Genomic DNA, 21,840 nt, shown 5'->3' on the forward strand with positions numbered 1-21,840 from the left:
CCTGGCTATTTTTTGGTTGCAGCCGTCATTGTTGTTTGGCGGGTCCGGGCTGGGGATTCAAACGCGCCACCTTGGGTGTACGTGGCTGGCGCCTTAGCCGGTTGAGCTATAGGCGCCGAGCCCCTTGATTAGGTTTTTTAAAACTCTAATAAGCATGAAGTTATATCTCTCTCTTTTTGAATCCCTTCTCACTGAGATCTCAGAGTATGTCCATTTCTACTTTTATATCTTTTTAATCTGGTCTTCAAGGTTTTCTTTTTATCTTTAGTTGACATGTAATAATTGTACATATGTTTGGGATACAGAGTGATATTTTGATATGTATATGTAAATGTAGAATAATCAAATTGGGTAATTAGCATATTGACCACCTTAAGCATTCATCATTTTGTGGTGTTGTAAACATTCCAGATCTCTCCTCTAGCTTTTAAAAACACACTCTAAACTATAGTTAACCCTACAGTTACCACCCACAGTGCTGTGGAGCGCCAGAACTCATCCCTATGACTAGCTGTGATTTTGTATCTGTTATCCAGCAAGGTTTCATTTTCTATATTAACTCTTGTCTAGTTGTCCCCTTGCCCCTTCTCTCTTGTGGTAAAATGAACATAAAGCAAAATTGACCATTTTAACCATATTTAGTGTGGGATATATTCACATTGTCAGACATTGATTATTACCATCAATCTCCAGAACTTTTTTATCACCCCCAAACTGAAACTCTGCACCCATCAACTCTAACTCCTCATTTTCACCTCCTCTCAGCCCCTGGTAACCACTGTTTATTTTCTTCTTTAATTTTTTGAAATATTTATTTAAGACAGAGTCTTGCTCTTTCTCACCCTGGGTGGAGTGTGGTGGTATTAACCTAGCTAACTGCAACCTCAAACTTCCAGATTCAAGTAATCCTCCTACCTTAGCCTCCCATGCCTAGCTAATTTTTTCTATTTTTAGTACAGATGAGGTCTCTTGCTGAGGCTGGTCTTGAATTCCTGAGCTCAAGTGGTCCTCCCACCTTAGCCTTCCAGAGTGTTAGGATTACAGGCATGAGCCATTGTGCCCAGTTTGTTTCATTATCTGTCTTTATGAATTTGACTGTTCTAGGTCTCTCATATAAGTGGAATCATACAGTATTTATCTTTCTGTGTCTGGCTTACATTTCACTTAATGCAGTGTTTCTCAGGTTCATTTATGTTCTAGCTTGTATTAGATTTTTGTTCCTTTTTAAGGCTATTTCTCTTGCATCTGTATCATGTTTTGATCATCTATTTATCCATTGATGGACATTTCCCCCTCACCTTTTGGCCCTTTGCGAATATTGCTGCTAAGAATATGGGTGTACAAATATCTGTTCTAGTCCTTGCCTTTACTTTGGGGTGTGTACCTAGAAGTGGAATTGGATTGTATGGTAATACCATGTTTAATTATTTTGAGGGCCTGTCACAACACCTTTTCTTTTATAGCTTAAATCTCCCTATGGCTGTGCCTGCCTAAGTAAAAGCTGTTGCTCAAGGTCAAGCTATGGCAGCCTGCATCATAGAGCTTGCACTTTTGCTGTGCCTGGGCCCTGGTATAGAGCCTGCGCCAGAACTGCAGGCCCCACTTGCCATTTACTTAAGGCTCAGCATCATCCAATTGTATAAAAATAGCCACTTGCTTTTGGACAGGGCCACCATACACTGCATGACCTCCCAAGGTGAAAATGCCACATGGCCCTACTGAAACTGCCAGGCCAGGTTGTAGTAGTTCAAAGCTAGTTGCCCAAGTATAAAACCCAACAAGTGTTGCTTCCACCTGGTGTGATCAAGAGTCTCAGTATTTAAAGTGTTGGCTTATTCTCCTGATTACTTTTTGTCTATCCTTCGGGGTTTGGGGCACATTTCAGGCGGGTAGAAGGTGGTATGCAATCAATGACACTTTTTTTCTTGGGGAAAATGAGACAAAAAGAATTCGAAGTGTTTCAGGAAAAAAAAGTTTTAGAAACAAGAAGAGTTTTCTTCTAACACCTTTATTGGGGGAAGAATGTTTTCCACAGGTATCTAACTTATTTATTGTGGAATTTTACTAAGTAAATACATTAATTGTGAATGAACAAATAAAAATAATTCTTCCTGTGAGGGCCTCCTCTGTGCGTCTGGTGGTTTGTATACGTAGCTCATTTATTCACTCACAATATTGCTGTGAATACAGTAACTCCATTTTCTAGAAGATGAAGCTGAGGCAGGGAGTGTCCCCAGGGTTATAGGGCTGGGTTTTGATCTTGAATCAGTGTTAACGGCAAAGCCATTTGGGCACAGCATCTGTTAAAAATTGATCATGGGTAAGAAAAAATTCTATGCATATGCATTAACCTGTTTTTTCCTTTAAAAAAAAAAAACTCAAAAGAGGGGGCTGGGTGCCGTGGCTCACGCCTGTAATCCCAGCCCTTTGGGGGACTGAAGTGGGTGGATCACCTGAGCTCATGAGTTGGAGACCAACCTGAGCTAGAGCAAGACCCCATTTCTAAAAATAGCTGGGTGTTGTGGTGGGCGCCTGTAGTCCCAGTTACATGGGAGGCTGAGGCAAGAGAATTGCTTGAGGCCAGGAAGTTAGAGGTTGCTGTGAGTTATGATGCCGTGGCACTCTAGCATGGGTGACAAAGTAAGACCCTGTCTCAAAGCAACAACAAACTCAAAAGAATCATTTGACCCAGTTCTTAGGTTTTTGCAGTATTTTTGTTATCAGGTCTGCCCTCATAGGTAAATTTTGCTTCCGTGGTTTGCATCTGAGGACTAAAAGGGTGGTAGTAATTGTGGGGGTTGAGGCAGAATTATTATTTAACATCAGGGTAAAACAACCATATAGTGCTTACTGATAATTCGCCTGAGCCTGTTCCTGTTAACACAGCCAACACTAAGGAGTTTGGGTATAGAGCCTGCATATCTTGTGGAGGCACCCAGGATGGCTGTCATTGTATACAAGACCATTTGCTGTATTCTTCGCAGACTGTATTGTACATAAGCACCGTATGTGTGGGCCACCAGCTAGAAGGGTCACATGGGTGGTACAGAATCTGTGTTCTGTGATATACATGTTAACATAAGAGATTTACTTTTATAAGGACCTCTAAAATTTAGCATTCAGAATTGTGATAGGGAAGAAAGATGTTTGAGAAAAATAGAGTCTAAGATTGGGATTTATCCAAGTTCTTTTACATTTCTTAAGTTTTATTTCTCAAATAAAAGGTTTTCATATGTGGCTATTACCAGGAACATTATAATTTGAAATATCTTGTTCATTCTGTCTGCATTAATGTATTACACATTCTTTTATTTTTTATTTTTATTTTTATTTTTTTGAGACAGTCTCACTTTGTTGCCCTGGGTAGAGTGCTGTAGCATCATCGCTCACAGCAACCTCAAACTCCTGGGCTTAAGCAATTCTCTTGCCTCAGCCTCCCAAGTAGCTGGGACTATGGACACCGCCACAATGCCCGGCTATGTATTTCAGTTTCTTAAATACTTTTGTGAGGATATGTTTTACTCTCGTTAATAAGTCATCTTATATGACTCAGTACTTTTAAGTCTATCATTTTCTTTCCTGTTTAATTTTATACAATTCCCCCAAATCACATTCTCTTCTAGCTCCAGCACAGTATCAATTCCTTAGGAAGTGAAGGGAGATGATTATTTTCTCTCTAGTATCCAGTTCCCTAAACCCATACTCTCATCACAAGGCTAGGGGAATAAATGCCGTAAAAAAAGGAATTACATCTCTGTTTGGACTGTTGGCATTATGTTTTGGTGTGGTTTTCTGATACATGTCTTTGTGCTGATGAAGCTTTAGGCCTTTAGGTACCTAGGCTTGGTGTGATTTACTTGGGGAAAGTACTAATTTGTTTTAAAAGATTTGCTTTTTTTTTTGATCTAACTGGGCTACCAAGACCTTTGATTAATCATTTATCCACCCCAAGCCACATTCCCTACCCCATCTTCTAAAAGGGAATAATACTATGTGCTTCATACGAAGACTGCTAAGGAAATTACCTTCTCTTTTAGTTATAAAATTTATGAACTAATCAGTTCAAAGAATGTAGGAGGTTTAAAAAATGGAGCATTAGGTTTTGTTTTTCTTTTATAAACTTTCCAGGCACCCTCTGGATTAGGGAATGTCCTACTGTCACATAATGAGCTCATTAGGGTACTTTCAGGGGAACTTGTACCCCAGTGTGTGTGCTTGTCCCAACTGGCTCAGGTTTTGGTTATAGTTTCTCTTTTTAAGTTAAAAGTTTCAATTGTTTTATTCTTTAGAGAAGTCAAGGGCAGTTTGGAGGTGCTAGAGCTCCCCCTTGTGGGATTCTGAAACATGTCTGTAGCAAACGAAACAAAGTGGTTTATTTTTAAGCTCCCAACTAATAGAAGAATTATCGTATTTACAATGACAAATTATAAATTCATCCAGAAATTTACCATGAATGATAAAGTATTAGGCTTTTAAATCACATTAGGTCATTGTGCAAATAGGATTGTTAATCACGTTCAAAATCATAAGTTTGAACTTTTAATATTATCTCTTCATTTGAAGAAACATCTTTTTTTTTTTTTTGAGACGGAGCCTCAAGCTATCCCCCTGGGTAGAGTACCATGGTATCACGCTCACTGCAACCTCCAACTCCTGGGCTCAAGTGAGTCTCCTGCCTCTGCCTCCCAAGTAGCTGGGACTACAGGCTCCCGCCACAACGCCTGGCCATTTTTTGGTTGCAGCCATCATTGTTGTTTGGCGGCCCAGGGCTGGAGATTCGAACCCGCCACCTTAGGTGTATGTGGCTGGCGCCTTAGCCGCTTGAGCCACAGGCGCCGAGCCTTGAAGAAACATCTTAAGGTAGAGAATTGCCTTGTCAGGTTAAGACCTTAAATTAACATAGTTAAATTGTAGATTAAAAAAACTTAATTATAAATGTGAACTTTGAAAATATGTCAGTGTGGTGCTCTAAGTATTTTTTTTTTTAAGTTTCTAATCGGAAGTGTATACTGAGTATCAGGTTATGTATATCCTTTTATTTTATGGACACTGTTTACTATTATTAGTTTCTTTTCTTTTTCAAGCTTGCCAGATTCCACAGCATCTGTAGCTGTGTGAATCCCCCTGTTCCTTCATCAACTGTATATTGAGTGTTGATTAAGTGACAGGCATTGTAATAAAACGAACCAAACAATGTGCTTAGAATTAACAGAGGGGTGGGGGTGGTAGACCTTGACCAAGTGGTTACATTATAGGGAGAAGTGTTATGAAGGTCATGGAAAAGGCGCTGTGGGTGTGATTAATGAAGATTTATCTCAGCTGTGGTATCTATCTGAGAGGAGTATTTAAACATGAAGGGTAACTCAGATGTAGCTAGGGAGAGGTGTGGGTATGTTGGGGAAGTGAGTGTAAGGCAAAGGACACAAATTCAAAGGTTATAAGGCAAAACAGCAGAAAGTAGACCATTGAGGCTAGAAGATGACCAAGGTGGTACAGGCTAGGTAAGTACCCAAGTTCTGTAGTTAAAGTAAGGGATTTGGGGCTTTTGCCAAGTGGGAAATATTTGAAGAATTTTAAGGGGAAAGTGGTATGACCAGATATGCATCTGAGTAAACTCTTTGTTACGCAGTGTGGAAAGTGGAATGGAAGGGGCATAGATGGGTGCACGGAGACTGGGAGGAAGTGACTCCACTGTGACTTTTTTCTGTAGTTTAGTGCCACTGGGATACTTACTCAGACTTTGCATCAGAGTCTCCATCGCATGTACTTGACCCTGCTGTGGGGCATATGTAATGGCCTGGCTGTGGGACTGGATTTAGCCTTTTGGCACAGCTTGCCAACCCCTGATCTTTTAGGGTATGAAGAGAGAGGAAAGGTCTACTGAGGAGGTACAATCAGTGTAGCTTGGTTATGTGTCTCTTTGAGGAGGGTTAAGTGAGAAGGTGAAGTGAAGTTGGATTTCAGGTTTCTGGCTTAAACAGTATTAACGATGGTGCAATTGAGGAATAATGGTGCCAAGATGAGGCTCACAGTAAGGGCGGCTTGCCTGGGCTATGGGAGGATTCAGGGGCCCACGCAGTCAGTGGTTGGACATCAGGTATGCAGAAAGGTCCAAGCTAGAGAAGTCTTGAAGGGAAGTCTTGAAGGGAAGCTTCAGCATGTCAGAGACTCCCACTGGGGAAGGGTGACGAGGACACAGACAGCATCCATGGTGACTCCGAAGTCTGATGGCTACATGAGGAAGAGCCAGAGAGAAAGGAGAAAACCAGGGAAAGGACAACTGGTTAATAATGTTCAAGAGGGTAGAGGGGTGAGCAAAATGAATGGCTTCTGTTGGATTTGGCCTGTGAAGATCTTTCTACCTTTGGTTAAAGCAGTTTCAGACAGGTTTGGGCTTTTTTTTGTTTGTTTTTGATGATGGAATTTGTTCATAGAAAGACAAATGTCAGAATAAGCTTTTCCCCTGTTAGATTAGGTTTACAGAGCACATTATTGTATTTAAGAATATTAGCAACAATTTTTTTCTTTTGGGACAGAGTCTCTATCACCCAGGCGGTGTAATCATTGCTCTCTGCAACCTCAAACTCATATATATGTGTTTTTTTTTCTTTCTTTCTTTTTTTGTAGAGACAAGCTTTCCCTGTGTTGCCCAGAGTGGGCTCAAATTCCTGGCCTCAGGCAACCACCCTCTCTCCTAGAAGTGTTTTGATTATAGGCGTGAGCCAGGAGGCTCACCCTACTGATGATTTTTTTTTTTTTTTTTTTGAGACAGTGAGAGTCTTGCTCTGTTGCCCCAACTAGAGTGCAATGCATCATCAACCTCTGGGTTCAGGTGATCCTCCTGCCTCAGCCTCCCAAGTAGCTGGGACTATAGACATGTGTGACCACACCCAGCTATTTTTTCCATTTTTTAAAATTTATTTTTATTTTTCGAGACAGAATCTCACTTTGCTGCCCTCAGTAGCGTACTGTGGCTCACAGACTATGGCCTACATAGGTCACAGCAACCTCAAACTCCTGGGCTCAAGCGATTTTCTGCTTTAGCCTCCCTAGTAGCTGGGACTACAGGTGCCTGCCACAATGCCCAGCTGTTTTTAGAGATAGGGTCTCATTCTTGCTCAGGCTGGTCTCTTAACCTGTGAGTTCAGGGCAATCCACCTACCTTGGCCTCCCAGAGTGCTGGGATTACAGGCGTGAGTCACCATTCCTGGCCTAATTTTTCCATTTTTAGTAGAGAAATTGTCTTACTCTTGCTCAGGCTGTGATAATTTTTATAAAAGAGCCTTTCATTGATGGTTGGTCCCATTTATAGACTTAAACAATTTTCTTTTTCTTCGAGATAGAGTCTCACTATGTCATCCTCTATAGAGTGCATGGTGTCCCAGCTCATAGCAACCTCAAACTCTTGGGCTTAAGAGATTCTCTTGCCTCAGCCTCCCAAGTAGCTGGGACTACAGGCACCCACCACAATGCCCGGCTATTTTTTGTTGTTGTTGCAGTTGTCATTGTTGCTTTAGCTGGCCTGGGCTGGGTTCAAACCTGCCACCCTTGGTGTATGTGACTGGCGCCCTACCCACTGAGCTACAGGTGCCACCTCCTTAAATATTTTTATTGCATTTTAAATGTGATATGTTTTATTCTTTTTTTTTCTGTATGACTTTAATTGCCTGGATGACCATTAAAGTAGTTAAAAATGTATTTTTACATAATATACTTGGGTAAGTCTTAGTTTGATAAACATAATAGAGGTGATTCTGCTTAATAATGCGTTTTCTAGGGGTTAATAGTTGCTTACCCACAATTAAGTCAGCGCAGGCTTTGGTGAATTCTTTCTAGATATTTTCTGATGCTCTGAGTGTGGCTCCCAGGCCCAGTCCCTTTTTATAATTACTATACCAGGAACATCAAGAGGAAACCTCATAGCCCAGGTGTTTTAGATTCACTTGTCAAACTAAGTTTTCTGCTTATTCACAGGTCTGTAGCCCCCACACTACCACCATATGGCTGTGTCTCTTGCTTGAATTTTTATTTATTTATTTATTTATTTTTGAGACAGAGCCTCAAGCTATCCCCCTGGGTAGAGTGCTGTGGCATCACAGCTCACAGCAACCTCCAACTCCTGGGCTCAAGCGAGTCTCCTGCCTCAGCCTCTCAAGGAGCTGGGACCGCAGGCACCCACCCCAACGCCTGGCTGTTTTTTGGTTGCAGCTGTCATTGTTGTTTGGCAGGCTGGGCTGGATTTGAACCTGCCACCTTAGGTGTATGTGGCTGGTGCCTTAGCCACTTGAGCCACAGGCGAGCCTTCAATTCCTTTTCTAACAGTTCGGTCCCTGTCATTCCTGGTGGCTGTTAAGGTCTTTGAACTTGACATTCTTTTCATACACTTCTGTCTCTTCCACCCATAGCTCTTCTACATATTAAAAATGATGGCCATTTGAATTTTGGACATCCCTAATGGTTTTATCTGATTTGAGGATTACTTCTAAGGGCATTGTATTGATGGAAAACACTCAGAGAAACAATTAATTGGCTGTTACTAGGTGAACCTACCCTAAAACAAAAGTAGATCCTATGTTTAAACAAAATGTTCCGAGCATTAGAAACGCTGGGAATTTTTGCCTTACTTGTGGTACAGCGGTTCTCAACCTGTGGGTCGCGACCTCTATGTAACAATGAAAATACCATCTCAGCATTAGGAAGGTTGAGAACCACTGCATGAGAGTGTAAGCTCAGTGACAGCACTGAGTGTACGCTCACTCACTGTTTTGCTCACTGTTGTATTTCTAGTACATAGAACAATGCCCAACATTTAGCAGATACTCAAATAGTTGTTGAAAACGGATGAATGAATGAATGAGTGTAGTTTCTGAATAAATGATGGATTGTTTACTGTTAAAATCTATAGTTTACTAAAATATAGATTGTTAATGTTAGAGTGAGCCTTTTGCTTCCTTTTAAGTACTTTTCACCCTTTTTTCTTCTTTTAGGCAGAAACCAGGAACACTAGCCTGTTGCAGGTACAACTGGAATGCAGTTTACATAATAAAGTATGTCAGCAATTAAAGGTAAAATAAAATATTTAGTACTTTCACCCTGCCTTCCTTATGCTTGGATTAAAAATAAAATCTGAGAACAGCATTGCTGTTTCGTTTAAGTGCTCGTTTCTCTTTTGAAATTTGAACTCACAAAGTTCAGATTATCTTTTGTTTTTCCACTTTTCCCCCTCCTTCCAATCTCAGAGTTGTTATCTGGAATCCGATGATGTTTTGCGCCTACAAATGAGCATAATGGTAACAATGGAAAACTCCTCAAAAGAATTTGAAGAAAACACACAAGATTTGTTAGATCATCTCTCTATTATTTACGTAGCTACAGATAAATCTGAGACCTCAGGTAAGGTGGAATTTTGTGAATTTTTATTAGAATATATTCTAGTTAACCTACATCATCATTCTGTAGCATTTACTTGTAGATTGTAACATAGCAAAATAGAGACAAAGAGACTTTGCTTATAGTTACTAAAAAAATTGTAGTAGTAACTGGCTCTCAATCTGCAACTACTAATAAAGCTGTATTATTTGGGGGACAAGTTACGTGACAGCTGCACACTATTCTGAGTTTCCTTGAAAATGATTTTTCTTGGCATTTTGGAGATAGTAAACAAATTAAGTGGGCAGGCCGGTGTAATATAAATATTGACAAAATATTTGAAGTCTTGGGTTTCTTGTTGCAGTTGTACTGTTTTGCGGAAGCAAAAATTACAACATCATACTGTTTCATATTTTTAATAGTAGATAGGATGCTAGTTGTTCTTGGATTCTTGACAAGATAGAGTAGAATTTTAGTGTTTGGTTTCATGAATTTTATCTTTGGAAATGTGTGTCCTACTTATCAGAAATAACCCAGTTCATCAGTTTACTTACCTAAGAACTTTTGCAGGATGCATGTTACCTGGTCCATGAATTCTATAATAGGATTTGCCGTTATCCTTTGGTTGTCAAGATTCTCGTGTATATGAGTGTAGATGTGTAGAAATGATATATAAAAGTATAGTGTTTTTTTTTTTTTTTTGGCAGTCTTAATTGTTGGTTAGACATTCACCTTCTAGTCCTCGGAATTGGCTGTGGTAGTGATGGATCAGCAGGGAGCTGTCCTGTCCTCAGGTTCATGGTTTTGGTGATTTTCACAGTGGTCAAGTGAACATCAGTGGGGTAGATCCCTGACCCACTGGGAACTTTCTGTTGGTGGGGGCTAAAAGGAAGCCTGTGTTTTGGGATCTCAGTGTTTTATTCTTTCCAAATGTTGTCGTCTAAATGAGGAAACAGAGGGCTGTCTAATCAACAGGACTACGTTGCTTTATTCAAAGCTGTCCAGTTGGCTAGTTTCATCCAGAAGAAATACAGTGTGGTGCTAAACTCAGAATTTCCTTTCTGGTGGTTTGTCATCCTTTAGAGAGCTGAGGTTGGTAGGTCAGCCTTTTTGTAAGGACTTTTTTTCTTACAAGAATACCTAAAAGAAAACAGCTACAAGTTTTGATTTCAGTTTTGAGAAACGTGTTGACATTTTTTATATAGAAATGTATTATTGTGATATTTTAATTACTTGATGAAGATATGGGAATGAGATGGTTCTTTGTTTTAATCTCATTGCTCTGATTCTTTTGGACAGATGATTCTGCAGTAAATATGTATATATTACATTCAGGAAACAGCCTTGTATGGATACAGGTAATTGTTAATGCTTACACAGAATAACATTTCAAATTGCAAGTGTGCGTTTTGTTGTAGAATGTGAGGATTTTCAGAAACGAATGAGGATGCACTGTTTGTATTCCCTTTTGCTTTGATGTGAACCAGTTTTTCCTTGTTTGAAACACTATTTGTGCGAAGGTTGTCAGCAACCCTTGCATACCGTTACAGATTCCAAGCAGTTTGTATGTGTGCTGTTCTGTGCTACTCACTTGTTTTAACCGTAGATTCAAACTGGATAAATATTCTCCCAGCTGAGAGTAGTAACGTGGGATTTTTGTTGTTGTTATAGGATATACATCATTTCCCACAGAGAGATGCTCTGTCTCTGCAGTTTGAACCAGTACTGCTCCCTACTTCTACAACAAACTTTACAAAAATTGCTTCTTTTACTTGCAAAGGTACAGATTTAAAACATATTGGAGATTTTTTTTTTTAACCTTTGTTATCTAGATATGATGGCAGATCTTCCTGTGAAATGACTTGGAAGGACAGTTGAGGCCTGGGTCAAACAAGTTTGGTTTCATTAAACCACAGCCTTCGTAGTCGTAAGAGAAATATAGTGTGATATAAAAACTAATGTTGACGCCACTTTTATTTTGCCACATGCGTAGGATTTTGAGTTAAAAGCTTCACTGATAATTAGCGAGACCAGGACATAATGTGTCGGGTGAGGCACTGTTGTCTCAGGTGGCAGTGGTGTCTTTGTACCGCCCTGTTTAGTTTCCTTGTGTGGAATGTGATGTGTAAATCCCACCTTACCTTTAGGTTCTTACTTAGGATTTAGAAGAGTTTTGCAAAGACATTCAAATGGATTTTAAACATAGGGAAACCTAGCCTCATTCATATTTAGAGAAATGTAAGTTAAAGCAACAACTGAGATATAAGTTATTACCTCGATCAGTCATTTTCAACTGGTATGCCATAGCACACTAGCATGTCGTGAGAGGCTCTTCGGTGTGTCACAAAAAAAATTTTTTTTAAAGACAAAGCCTCAAGCTGTTCCCCTGGGTAGAGGGCTGTGGCATCACAGCTCACAGCAACCTCCAACTCCTGGGCTCAAACGAGTCTCCTGTCTCAATCTCCCAAGTAGCTGGGACCACAGGCGCCCACCACAACGCCCGACTATTTTTTGGTAGCAGCTATCATTGTTGTTTGGTGGGCTGGGCTGGATTTGAACCCGCCACCTTAGATGTATATGGCTGGTGCCTTAGCCACTTGAGCCACAGGCGCTGAGCCTGTCATGAAAATTTTAAAAAATTATTAATTAAATTATTTTTGAAAGAAGTTCAAAGCACAGTGAATACATTTTTTTTTTACTCTTCTTTTTGATCGGTGTAATTTAAGTGTGATACAGAAGTTTATAGGTTCAAGTGTACTATGAGATAAAAAGGTTGAAAAACACTGACCTAGATCAATAAAAATAAAAATGTTCTAAAATATTCTGTATTGTAATGATTAGAAAAGAAAACACTTTGTGTTTTTTTTTTTTTTTTGAGACAGAGCCTCAAGCTGTCCCCCTGGGTAGAGTGCCGTGGCATTACAGCTCACAGCAACCTCCAACTCCTGGGCTCAAGCGAGTCTCCTGCCTCTGCCTCCCAAGTAGCTGGGACCACAGGCGCCTGCCACAACGCCCGGCTATTTTTTGGTTGCAGCCGTCATTGTTGTTTGGTGGGTCCGGGCTGGGGATTCGAACCCACCACCTTAGGTGTACGTGGCTGGCGCCTTAGCCAGTTGAGCTATAGGCGCTGAGCCAACACTTTGTGTTTTTAACAGAAGTATAAATTGGTTTAGGCTGTTGTGGAGGGAAAATTGGCAATCTCTGAAAAAAATTGATAAATATATATGCTCTTTGATCTTTAATTTTAGGAACTAATTATACTCATATATTCAACATTCTAATGTATTTACAGAAATTGCATGTTTGTGGTGACAGAACAGCTTGAATATCCACTGATAGGTGACTGGTTACATTGTAGTCCATCTATAGAAGGACTTACTCTGCTGCTATTTAAAAGCATATATGGCCCAATACTTTGGGAGGCCAAAGCAGGAGGATCCCTTGAGGTCAGGAGGTCAAGACCAGCATTGGCAACATATCAAGAACTCTACTAAAACATAATACATAGTAGTAAAAAATTAGCATGGGAGTGGTAGGACACACCTGTATTCCTAGCTACATGGGAGGCTGAGGCAGGAGGATCATTTGCACCCAGCAGTTTGAGATTACAGTGAGTGATGGTCTCATCACTGCACTTTAACCTGCACAACAGAGTGAATCCCTGTCTCTTAAAAAAAATACATGGATATGCAATTCAAGCAGTGTGTGTACATTTAGTTTTTTTTAAGGGTGTCTGTGAACTTATATAGAACACCTGGAAGAATGCTTAAGAAACTGCTAACAGTCGTTTCCTATCAGATAATTGGGAGTCACAGTGAAAGACTTTAATAGTGTTTGAATTATTTTTGGAACTGTATCTACAGTTTAAAAAAAAAGAGTGGGATATTAGCATCAGAATTAAGAATTCAGCACCAGCAATTTAGCATTATGACCTAAATCGAGGAGTGCTTTAAAATATTATTTTGCTACAGGAGCAGTGTTTTGAAATGCAGTCCTCCTTTTTGCTACTTGGCTCACTTTCTTTCTAGTGTATGGACTAGAAAGAAAGTCCCCACGCCCCTATTTACTTCCTCAGCTGAGTGTCATTTTTCACTGTCATCTCTGGCAGACCCAGGACTCTCCTCTTACTTATGGTGAATACAGATCTTTATAAAGGAAAAGCCACAAAACTTTGACTCCTCCTACCCCAAAAAGAATAAATGAGAAATTGGTTTTTGAAAGTGATGTGTTTAGGGGAGGGCGAGACCGTGTTGTAGTTAATTGGCAGTAAGCCAGTGGAGAAGGACCATAGGAGCATCCGAAGAGGTGTGCTACCATTTGTGTCTGATTCGCTAATCTAATGGAGACCAAAGTGAATTAAAAATTTATAGATATGTCATAAGTCTTACTTTGGTCAAGGCTTACTGAAACAAAAGATACCTATACTTCACATTTATTTCTTACTATCACAAAGCAGCTACAGCATGTGACGGTGCAATCGTAGAAGATGTGAAGAAGACGAAAAGCGTTCCGACACTAACAGCGTGCCTCTCCTCTTCCGTGACTCAGGGGTAGGTTAATTCCACTCTCCCTGAAATGGTATTTTCCCCCTCACTCTCTAGAAATGCTTTTAAGACAGAACTGACAGGACATGTCTAATTCCCTTTCTCTCTGGATTTGCCTCCCTTCGCAGAAGGTCTATTAGCAGAAGGGGGAAGAGGAAGCTGAATTACTCAGTTCATCATCACCACACCTAAGTTTCTTCACTGAACCCTTGAGAACTTTGGGACCAGTTTCCTATGGGGGACTCCGTTTCAGAGAACTGAGATAGAAGCTCTTCTGCCATTATATTCTTCTTTTTTTTTTTTTTGGATTTATTAACTATTTTCTGTGGTGTGAAGTAACTTATTAAATCCACAGACACTGAGTAACTTCTTAAAACACCCACATAAAAATTATTGTCATGAGTTCATGTCCCCCAGTGTTGTGTTGATGGTGAACAAGGCACAGATTTTATATATATGTACATATATATACACACACACATAGATAAATATGAATAAACAACTTAAAACCCACTTTAAAAAAAATAAATTACTCAGTTCATGAAATAGGGTCCAGGCTAGAGAGCCAGGTGTGTGAAGAGGATACATATTCACTTGGTATTTCTGAGTTGCTCTGGGGTCCTGGTTTGCCCTGCTAGCCTTTGTGAGCTGTATTGGTTGGGGTCTTGTCGATTCTCCATGCGAGTGAGCCAGAAGGTTGAAGGAGGTGATTGCTAAGGTCATTGCCAACACCATCGTTCCTTCAATAATGTACCTTGCTCCTGTTATTGCAGTCAGGGGTTTGTTAGAGTACTGACAGTTGTCCTACGCTCATGTCCTCTGTTCCCAGGTATTTTAGAATGGACTCTTCAGCGACTCAGTTTCATCTAGAGACCCCTGAGAACACATCAGGAGTTTGGTCAATATGGTACCACAATCGTTTTGAGCACAGTGTTGTATTAAATGATGTGTTTGTTTCCGAGGAGACCAAGCACATTTTGAAGGTACATAAGAGTATTTCCACCCCTCTGCAAGCTTTAGCCTATTTTAAGCTTTAAGGTTAAATGCTATGAAATTATTACCCATAACATTTAATTTTAACTTATGATTTTTAAAGTATTTTTCTTTTAACATTTTTAGAAACAATTTTAGGAGATCATTTCTTTATCATTTTTTTTGAGACAGAGCCTCAAGCAACCTCGAACTCTTGGGCTCAAGCGAGTCTCCTGCCTCAACCTCCCAACTAGCTGAGACCACAGGCACCCGCCACAACACCTGGCTATTTTTTGGTTGCAGCCGTCATTGTTGTTTTGGCGGGACCGGGCTGGATTTGAACCCGCCACCTTAGGTGTATGTGGCTGGCACCTTAGCCACTTGAGCCAGAGGCACCAAGCCTCTTTCTCTTTTTTATCTATATTTCAAGGAGGACCAGGATATATTCTTTAAAAATACTAGCTTTCACCATTAATCAAAAACATATGATTTATACTAATTAGATTATATTTAGGAAAACTAAGCCTGGCTCTAACAAATGCAATCAGCATAACCTGGTTTCTTATGCCCTCAATGAATCCCCAACAATTAAAAAAAAAATTGAAAAAAACCCAAAAAACTAAGCCTGGCTCATTATAACATAGCACATTTTTATAAAATACTACTTAGGGAAATTTTAAGGTTACTTTTTTGGGATTTAAAAGGTATATTAAGCATTATTTGAAACCTGTCATTTCTATAAAAATGTTTCAATCTTTGATATAGAAATAATTGAATAAAATTATATTTTCTGATGCATAAGAGATCTTTAACTTCATAATAATTATAATAGCATTAGGAAAAGTAATTTCTCTTATTTCTCTTATAAAATTGTATTTTCTGATGTATAAGAGATCTTTAACTTCATAATAATTATAGCATTAGGAAAAATAATTTCTCTTATTTCTTTTCTTTTTAGATTCTGAATTTCACTGGCCCTTTATTTCTACCTCCAGGCTGTTGGAATATATTTTCTTTGAAACTTGCTGTTAAAGACGTTGCCATAAATCTATTCACCAATGTATTTTTGACTACAAACATAGGTGCCATTTTTGCAATACCTCTACAGATTTTCTCTGCACCAACCAAGGTATATTGTTTACAACACTATATGTGTATTATAATTTTCTTAATAATTACTGTTCCTTTTTATTAACTTATGGCACTTAGGTTTATTAAGTGGGTTACACTCATATTCTTTAAGGCAGTCTAAGAAATTGAAGGATAATGCCAGGACTGCCTTATATGAAAAATTATTCAGACAAGAAAATCTTTGTTTGGAAAGAGTTTCTATTTTTCATAAAGTAATTTGAGATTCTTGAATGAAATAAGCTAAGGCACTGCCCATACTTTAATTGATCTCATTTTTATTTATTTTCAAAATGTATAGAGTGAGGAGTATATGTGCTTGTTGCATAAAACACAGTGGACTTTGAGTACGTGCTTGCCTTGACTTCAGGTGAATTAGATAGTTAAATGCTTTATTTAAAACCTCTTTTAAGTGATAACTTTGTTGCTTGTAATCCTTGAATTTCCTTAGTGGGCCAAATCTAAAGCCTGAAAAGGTTCACAATTAAGAGAATATGCTTTAAAATTTGGGTAAATTGTATTTAGTTTAGATTGTCTTAAACATGATTCATTTTTTTCTTAATGTTTATTTCTTTTCATTAAGTTATTATTGCTTCTTTCTGATCTAAGCTATTCTATACAACACTGGGTTCCAGTTTTTCTATGAGACATTCATGCAACCATCTTTATGATTTTTTTCTCACTGAAATGCCTTGTGTTTAGCTGTAAGCACACAGAGAGGACTTTTAAAATTAAACTAGACAGAATGTAAGGTTAATTTCATTCATCCGTATTTTGACCAGGAGGCCTTTCTTAGAAATTTCTTTTTTCCAATCGAGAGATGTATATCAGAAGGGTGATTACTGGGGGTGGGACAAGGGGGTTTCACATGGGTGTGTAAATATAAAGTCTATACTCTCCAGACGCAAAGGAATTGGGCATGAAATGTCCTGAGTAGTAAGGAGTTAACTATAGCTTGGCATACTTTTTCTCAAAGAGTTAGAATACAGTTTTAAAACAAAACACCACTAAGAGCATCGTGGGTTCTGTTTTTTTTTTTTAATTTTATTTTTAAGACAGGATCTTGCTCTGTTGCCCAGGCTGGCGTGCACCAGCACAGTCGTAGCTCACTGCAACTTCTAACCCCTGGGCTCTTGCTTCAGCCTCCCAAGTAGCTAGGACTATAGGTGTATGGCGCTATGCCTAGTTAATTTTTAAATTTTTTGTAAAGATGGGCTGTTACTAATGTGCCCATGCTAGTGAATTTAATCTTCACATCAGATGGTAGCTTGGTGTCTTGTGGACCTGAGGGTCATTATTGGCATTGATTATTATAAATAATTCACTACTGGGGATGTTCCTGGGAGAGACCCTTCAGATTTCTCTGAACTACATCAAGGATAAAGGAAACTAAGAAGTTACTTTCTAGTTGCTTGGCTTCCAGTTAAAGGGAAGTTTACTGAGCTGGAAACCAATGTCTGCTTCGTATTTTAGTGCATTCAGATTTTGTGTTTAGTGTTGTGTTTTAAGTTATTCATATATTACTTTTCAATCTAGGAAGGGAGTCTGGGTTTTGAAGTGATAGCACATTGTGGCATGCATTATTTCATGGGAAAATCAAAAGCAGGTAAGTATTTTGTCCTTAGGCTTTCTGTAGAACTCTAGTTTGGGGGGAGTGGGAAACAGTGAGGAAAATTAACACTTATACATGGAATGATTATTTCTGTAAAGGTAACTGGATCATATTCTAACCGTAGCATGATTATTAACCAGATGCCTTGAAAGTGTTAAAAAGTCCTCCAGAAACTCACGGGTACCTGTGTAAACAATAGCCCCTATCATTTAGTAGCCTGTACTTTTGTAAAAGATTTTTTTTTTCAGATAACATTATTCCGTCATCAAAGCACCCATAACATAGGAAAAATTGGAAGATTCTAATTCGTTTATTAAGATAAGCCTGAGTAGTAAAAATAATTTAGAATTGCATTTGAAAACTTAAGTTTTAGACACACGAGCATCTTGTAGGGTTGTAGGGGATGCTAGTTGTGGTATGAGACCGAAGACTGCAGTATTTATATAGAAGCTCACTCTTGTCTTTGGAGTATTTTTGTTTTTTTTTTTTTTTGCCTTTGATTTATTAAAATGTTTCATCTAAGGAGTGTTTTAAAGTATAGGGATTTCTTGTAACAGATTCCCACCTTTTCTTCTAGGCACCCTCTTTAGCACAGACAAAACAGAACCAGTCAGTTGATAGGATAAAGTAAACAAACAGCAGCCCAGTTTATAAACATGCCTCTGGTTTGTGCCCTCTTTTTGAGAACTGCTGCTTGTTCCTCGGTACTCTACTTGGTGACCTGAAAGACTCAGATGATAGTTAGCATTTTACATGGAAGCAGTTTTGCATTTTAGATTTAAAACTGTTAAAAGTGTTCCAAGTGTGATTTTAACTTGCTTCAGGCTGTGTTCATGAGCCATGTGTCTTTTGCGTTATTACTTTACATTATTCGATTTAGTTTTGTTTTATACATGTTTGTTTAATTTGATATATCATTTGCCATTGAGTTAGAGGGACTTTCAGTAATGCAACAGGGGCAGAGGTGGCATTTATTCCCTCTGCAGCCCTCTCTGTTAAGAAGTTGAGCACTTGGCCCTTGGCATTATTTACTGATTGAAATGTATTTTCTGCAACTCTAAATACTGAATCTGACCTAACTTTTAGGAAATCCTAGTTGGGACGGGAGCCTTCCTCTGGATCAGTCTACCTGGGATATGGATTCTGAACTTGCAAATAAATTATATGAAAAGTGGAAGAAATATAAAAATGGTGATGTCTGCAAGTATGTCTTTGTCTTTCTTCATTTCTTTTGTTTAGTAATGGGGAGGCACTATCCCCCCTTATCTACAGGGATGCATTCCAAGACCACCAGTGGATGCCTGAAACTGCAGATAGGACTCAATCCTATACACAAACTAGGCGTGAATCTCTTTTTCCTTCATCACAATTTCATGAACATTTGTTTTTGCCATAGATCTTAGCAACCTTAGCATATAGTTTTTTTCTCTGCTTATTAATTTGAGAACTTTACACTTCCACATAAAGAAGACACTTTCCAGCTTCTCTTTGGCATATCTGAATGGTCACCATCACAACTCTTGTGCTTTGGGATGATTACTAAGTCAGAAAGTCAAATAAGGGTTATTTGAACACAAGCACTGTGGTACCATGACATTTGATCTGATGACTGAGATGGGTACTGAGTGACTACCAAGTGACTAGCATAGTGTGGATGTGCTGGACAAGGGGAGGATTCGTGAGTCACAGACAGGATGGATCAGAATGGCTTGAGATTTCATCAAGAATGAAGTGCAGTTTAGAAGTTACGAATTGGCTTGGTGCCCGTTGCTCAGTGGGTAGGGTGCCCGTCACATATACCAGGGCTGTCAGGTTTGAACCCGGCCCAGCCCGCGCCTGCTAAACAACAATGGCAACTACAACAAAAAAATAGTCAGGCATTGTGGCAGGCACCTGTAGTCCCAGCTACTGGGGAGGCAGAGGCAAGAGAATCAGTTAAGCCCAGGAATTTGCGATTGCACTACACACTGGAAGAGCACAGTGCCTCAGGCCTGTAATCCCAGCACTTTAGGAGGTGGAAACAGGGAGGATCTCTTGAGGCCAGAAGTTTAAGACCACCCTGAGCCAAGAGCAAGACCCTGTTTCTACCTAAAATAGAAAACTTAGCTAGGTGTAGTGGCATTACCTGTAGCCCCCGCCACTCGGGAGGCTGAGGCAGGAGGGTGGAGGAAGCAGGAGGGTGGAGAAGCAGCAGTGAGCTATCAGGGCACCACTGTACTCTAGCGTGGGCAGCTGAGCAAGAGCCTGTCCCTCCCTCAAAAAAAAAAAAACAAAACTGAGGCCAGGGGTGGGGGTACTATTATAATAGTACTTTATTGAAATTGCAGTCCTTAATTTTTAGTGATTGAAATTTCTTTCTTGCTTTTTATTTTGCTAACTTTCAAGCCTCATCAAAATCAAAAGTACAGTGAATGCTAGGATATTCCTCATCTAGATTTTGTCCACCAGGTGTTCACATTTCACCATTTTTACTTTATTTCTGTTACTTTGTATCTGTGTACACACACACACACACACACACACACACACAGAGTTTTTGCTGAGTCATTTGAAAGCAAGCTGTAGATACCATGAGACTTCAACTTTAAATACTTTGTTAGGAAATCCTTTGGAGGACGTTTTCCTATAAATAGCTAAACCACTGCATACCCAACAAATTTAACAATGATAAAATTAAACCATCTAATATAGTCAGTATTAAAATTTCTCTAATTGATAGTATTTGTTATAGCTATTGCTTTTCCTTTCTTTTAATCCAGTACCTAGTCAAAGATCATATATTTGGTTATCATGTTTTCTTAGTTTACCGTAGACTAGTATTCCTACTGTTCATCTTTTCTTTTTTTTGGCCGGGGCTGGGTTTGAACCCGCCACCTCTGTACTCCTTTGAGCGACAGGCGCTGCCCCAAAAGAATTTATTTTTTGCAGTTTTTGACCAGAGCTGAGTTTGAACCCACCACCTCCAGCAAATGGGGCCGGCGCCCCACTCTTTTGAGCCATAGGCACCACCCTGTTCTTCATCTTAATCATGCTGATCTTACCAACTATGAGGTTCATAAAATTGGAAAGGAGAGATTTATTTCTCATAAAGCAATGCAACCTGCCGGCTGGCCACCTTGCAGGCTGGGAAGCATAACCTTAGGTAGAAGCTTAGGGCAAGCACTTTGAGTGAAAGATAAAGGGAACTAGGGACCAGGAATTTATGCGAAGTGGGATGGCCAAATATATATGTGTATATATATTTAAGTAGCTTTAGGAAGAGTCATGAATATTTATGAAAAGAGAAACAGGCATGTGCAATTGAGTTTCATACTTCTTGGATCACATGTTCAATAAATGGTTAGCATAGTCTGAGGGTGGCATTCTCAGCACCCTGTCATCCAAAGGTGAAGCAGAGAACACAAAGGCTTTGGTAGACTGATCAGGACTACTGCAGGTTGGTGTCGTCAGGGAGGAATGTTGGTCACTTGTGCTGAAACAGCAAAAGGAAGGCACAGCACTGGGCAGCTGGTTGGAATTGGCAGTGGAGGGCAGCACCTGTGGCTCAGTGGGTAGGGCGCTAGCCCCATATACTGAGGACAATGGGTTCCAACCCAACCCTGGCCAAACCACAATAAAAAAAATAGCCAGGCAATGTGGCAGGTGTCTGTAGTCCCAGCTACTCTGGAGGTTGAGGCAAGAGAATCGCTTAAGCCCAAGAGCTGGAGGTTGCTGTGAGCTGTGACACTACAGCACTCTACCAAGGGCGACAAAGTGAGAGTCTATCTCTTTTAAAAAAAAAAAAAAGGCAAGAAATTGGCAGTGAAGCAAGTCTTTCCCAGGAGCTGGGGAAGAAAGCCTGTTGACAGGAAGGGGTATTAACAAGGCATGGCTGGAACTCAGTTTTAAGGTTTCTCTGGAGTCCTCTTGGCCTGGAGGCAAGGGTCTATTCAGTCTGGTGGGGCTCTTAGGATTTTATTTTTATTTCTCAGGAGTTTTTCAGAGTTGAGTTGTCTTATAAAACATTCCACCTCCTGGATTTTTCTGATTGCTTCCTGAAGTTTACATTCAGGTTTAACATTTTTGGCATGAATGTGAGTCCCTAGGTTGATCTTGGGTGTCTTTATTATTACAATGAAGAGGTACATAAATGTTGATTTGTTCCCTAAGAATGTTCTAGCCCATGGTTTTAATATTCATTGATAATCCTTGCCGGAAAGGTGCTGAAACCTGTTA

The 21,840-nt window shown here is 39.6% G+C and overlaps 1 protein-coding gene across 7 annotated transcripts in view; it reads left to right on the top strand.

Annotated features, from left to right (window-relative positions):
- Positions 1-21,840, top strand: part of TMEM131L (transmembrane 131 like) — a 185,707-nt gene that overhangs the window by 111,090 nt on the left and 52,777 nt on the right. For 4 of the 7 annotated variants that reach the window (XM_023513471.1, XM_023513472.1, XM_023513475.1 and 1 more), the window contains 9 exons: positions 8,988-9,065; positions 9,240-9,393; positions 10,669-10,727; positions 11,041-11,149; positions 13,823-13,919; positions 14,743-14,896; positions 15,844-16,014; positions 17,550-17,619; positions 18,712-18,829. In XM_023513471.1, the coding sequence (XP_023369239.1) occupies positions 8,988-9,065; positions 9,240-9,393; positions 10,669-10,727; positions 11,041-11,149; positions 13,823-13,919; positions 14,743-14,896; positions 15,844-16,014; positions 17,550-17,619; positions 18,712-18,829 (1,010 nt within the window). The remainder of the gene's footprint in view (positions 1-8,987; positions 9,066-9,239; positions 9,394-10,668; positions 10,728-11,040; positions 11,150-13,822; positions 13,920-14,742; positions 14,897-15,843; positions 16,015-17,549; positions 17,620-18,711; positions 18,830-21,840) is intronic. The other 3 variants (XM_023513473.1, XM_012805416.2, XM_023513474.1) reach the window with 2 other exon arrangements.

The sequence above is a fragment of the Otolemur garnettii genome, unplaced genomic scaffold (genome assembly GCF_000181295.1).
Source record: "Otolemur garnettii isolate 467f Iridium unplaced genomic scaffold, OtoGar3 scaffold00041, whole genome shotgun sequence".
NCBI lineage: Eukaryota > Metazoa > Chordata > Mammalia > Primates > Galagidae > Otolemur > Otolemur garnettii.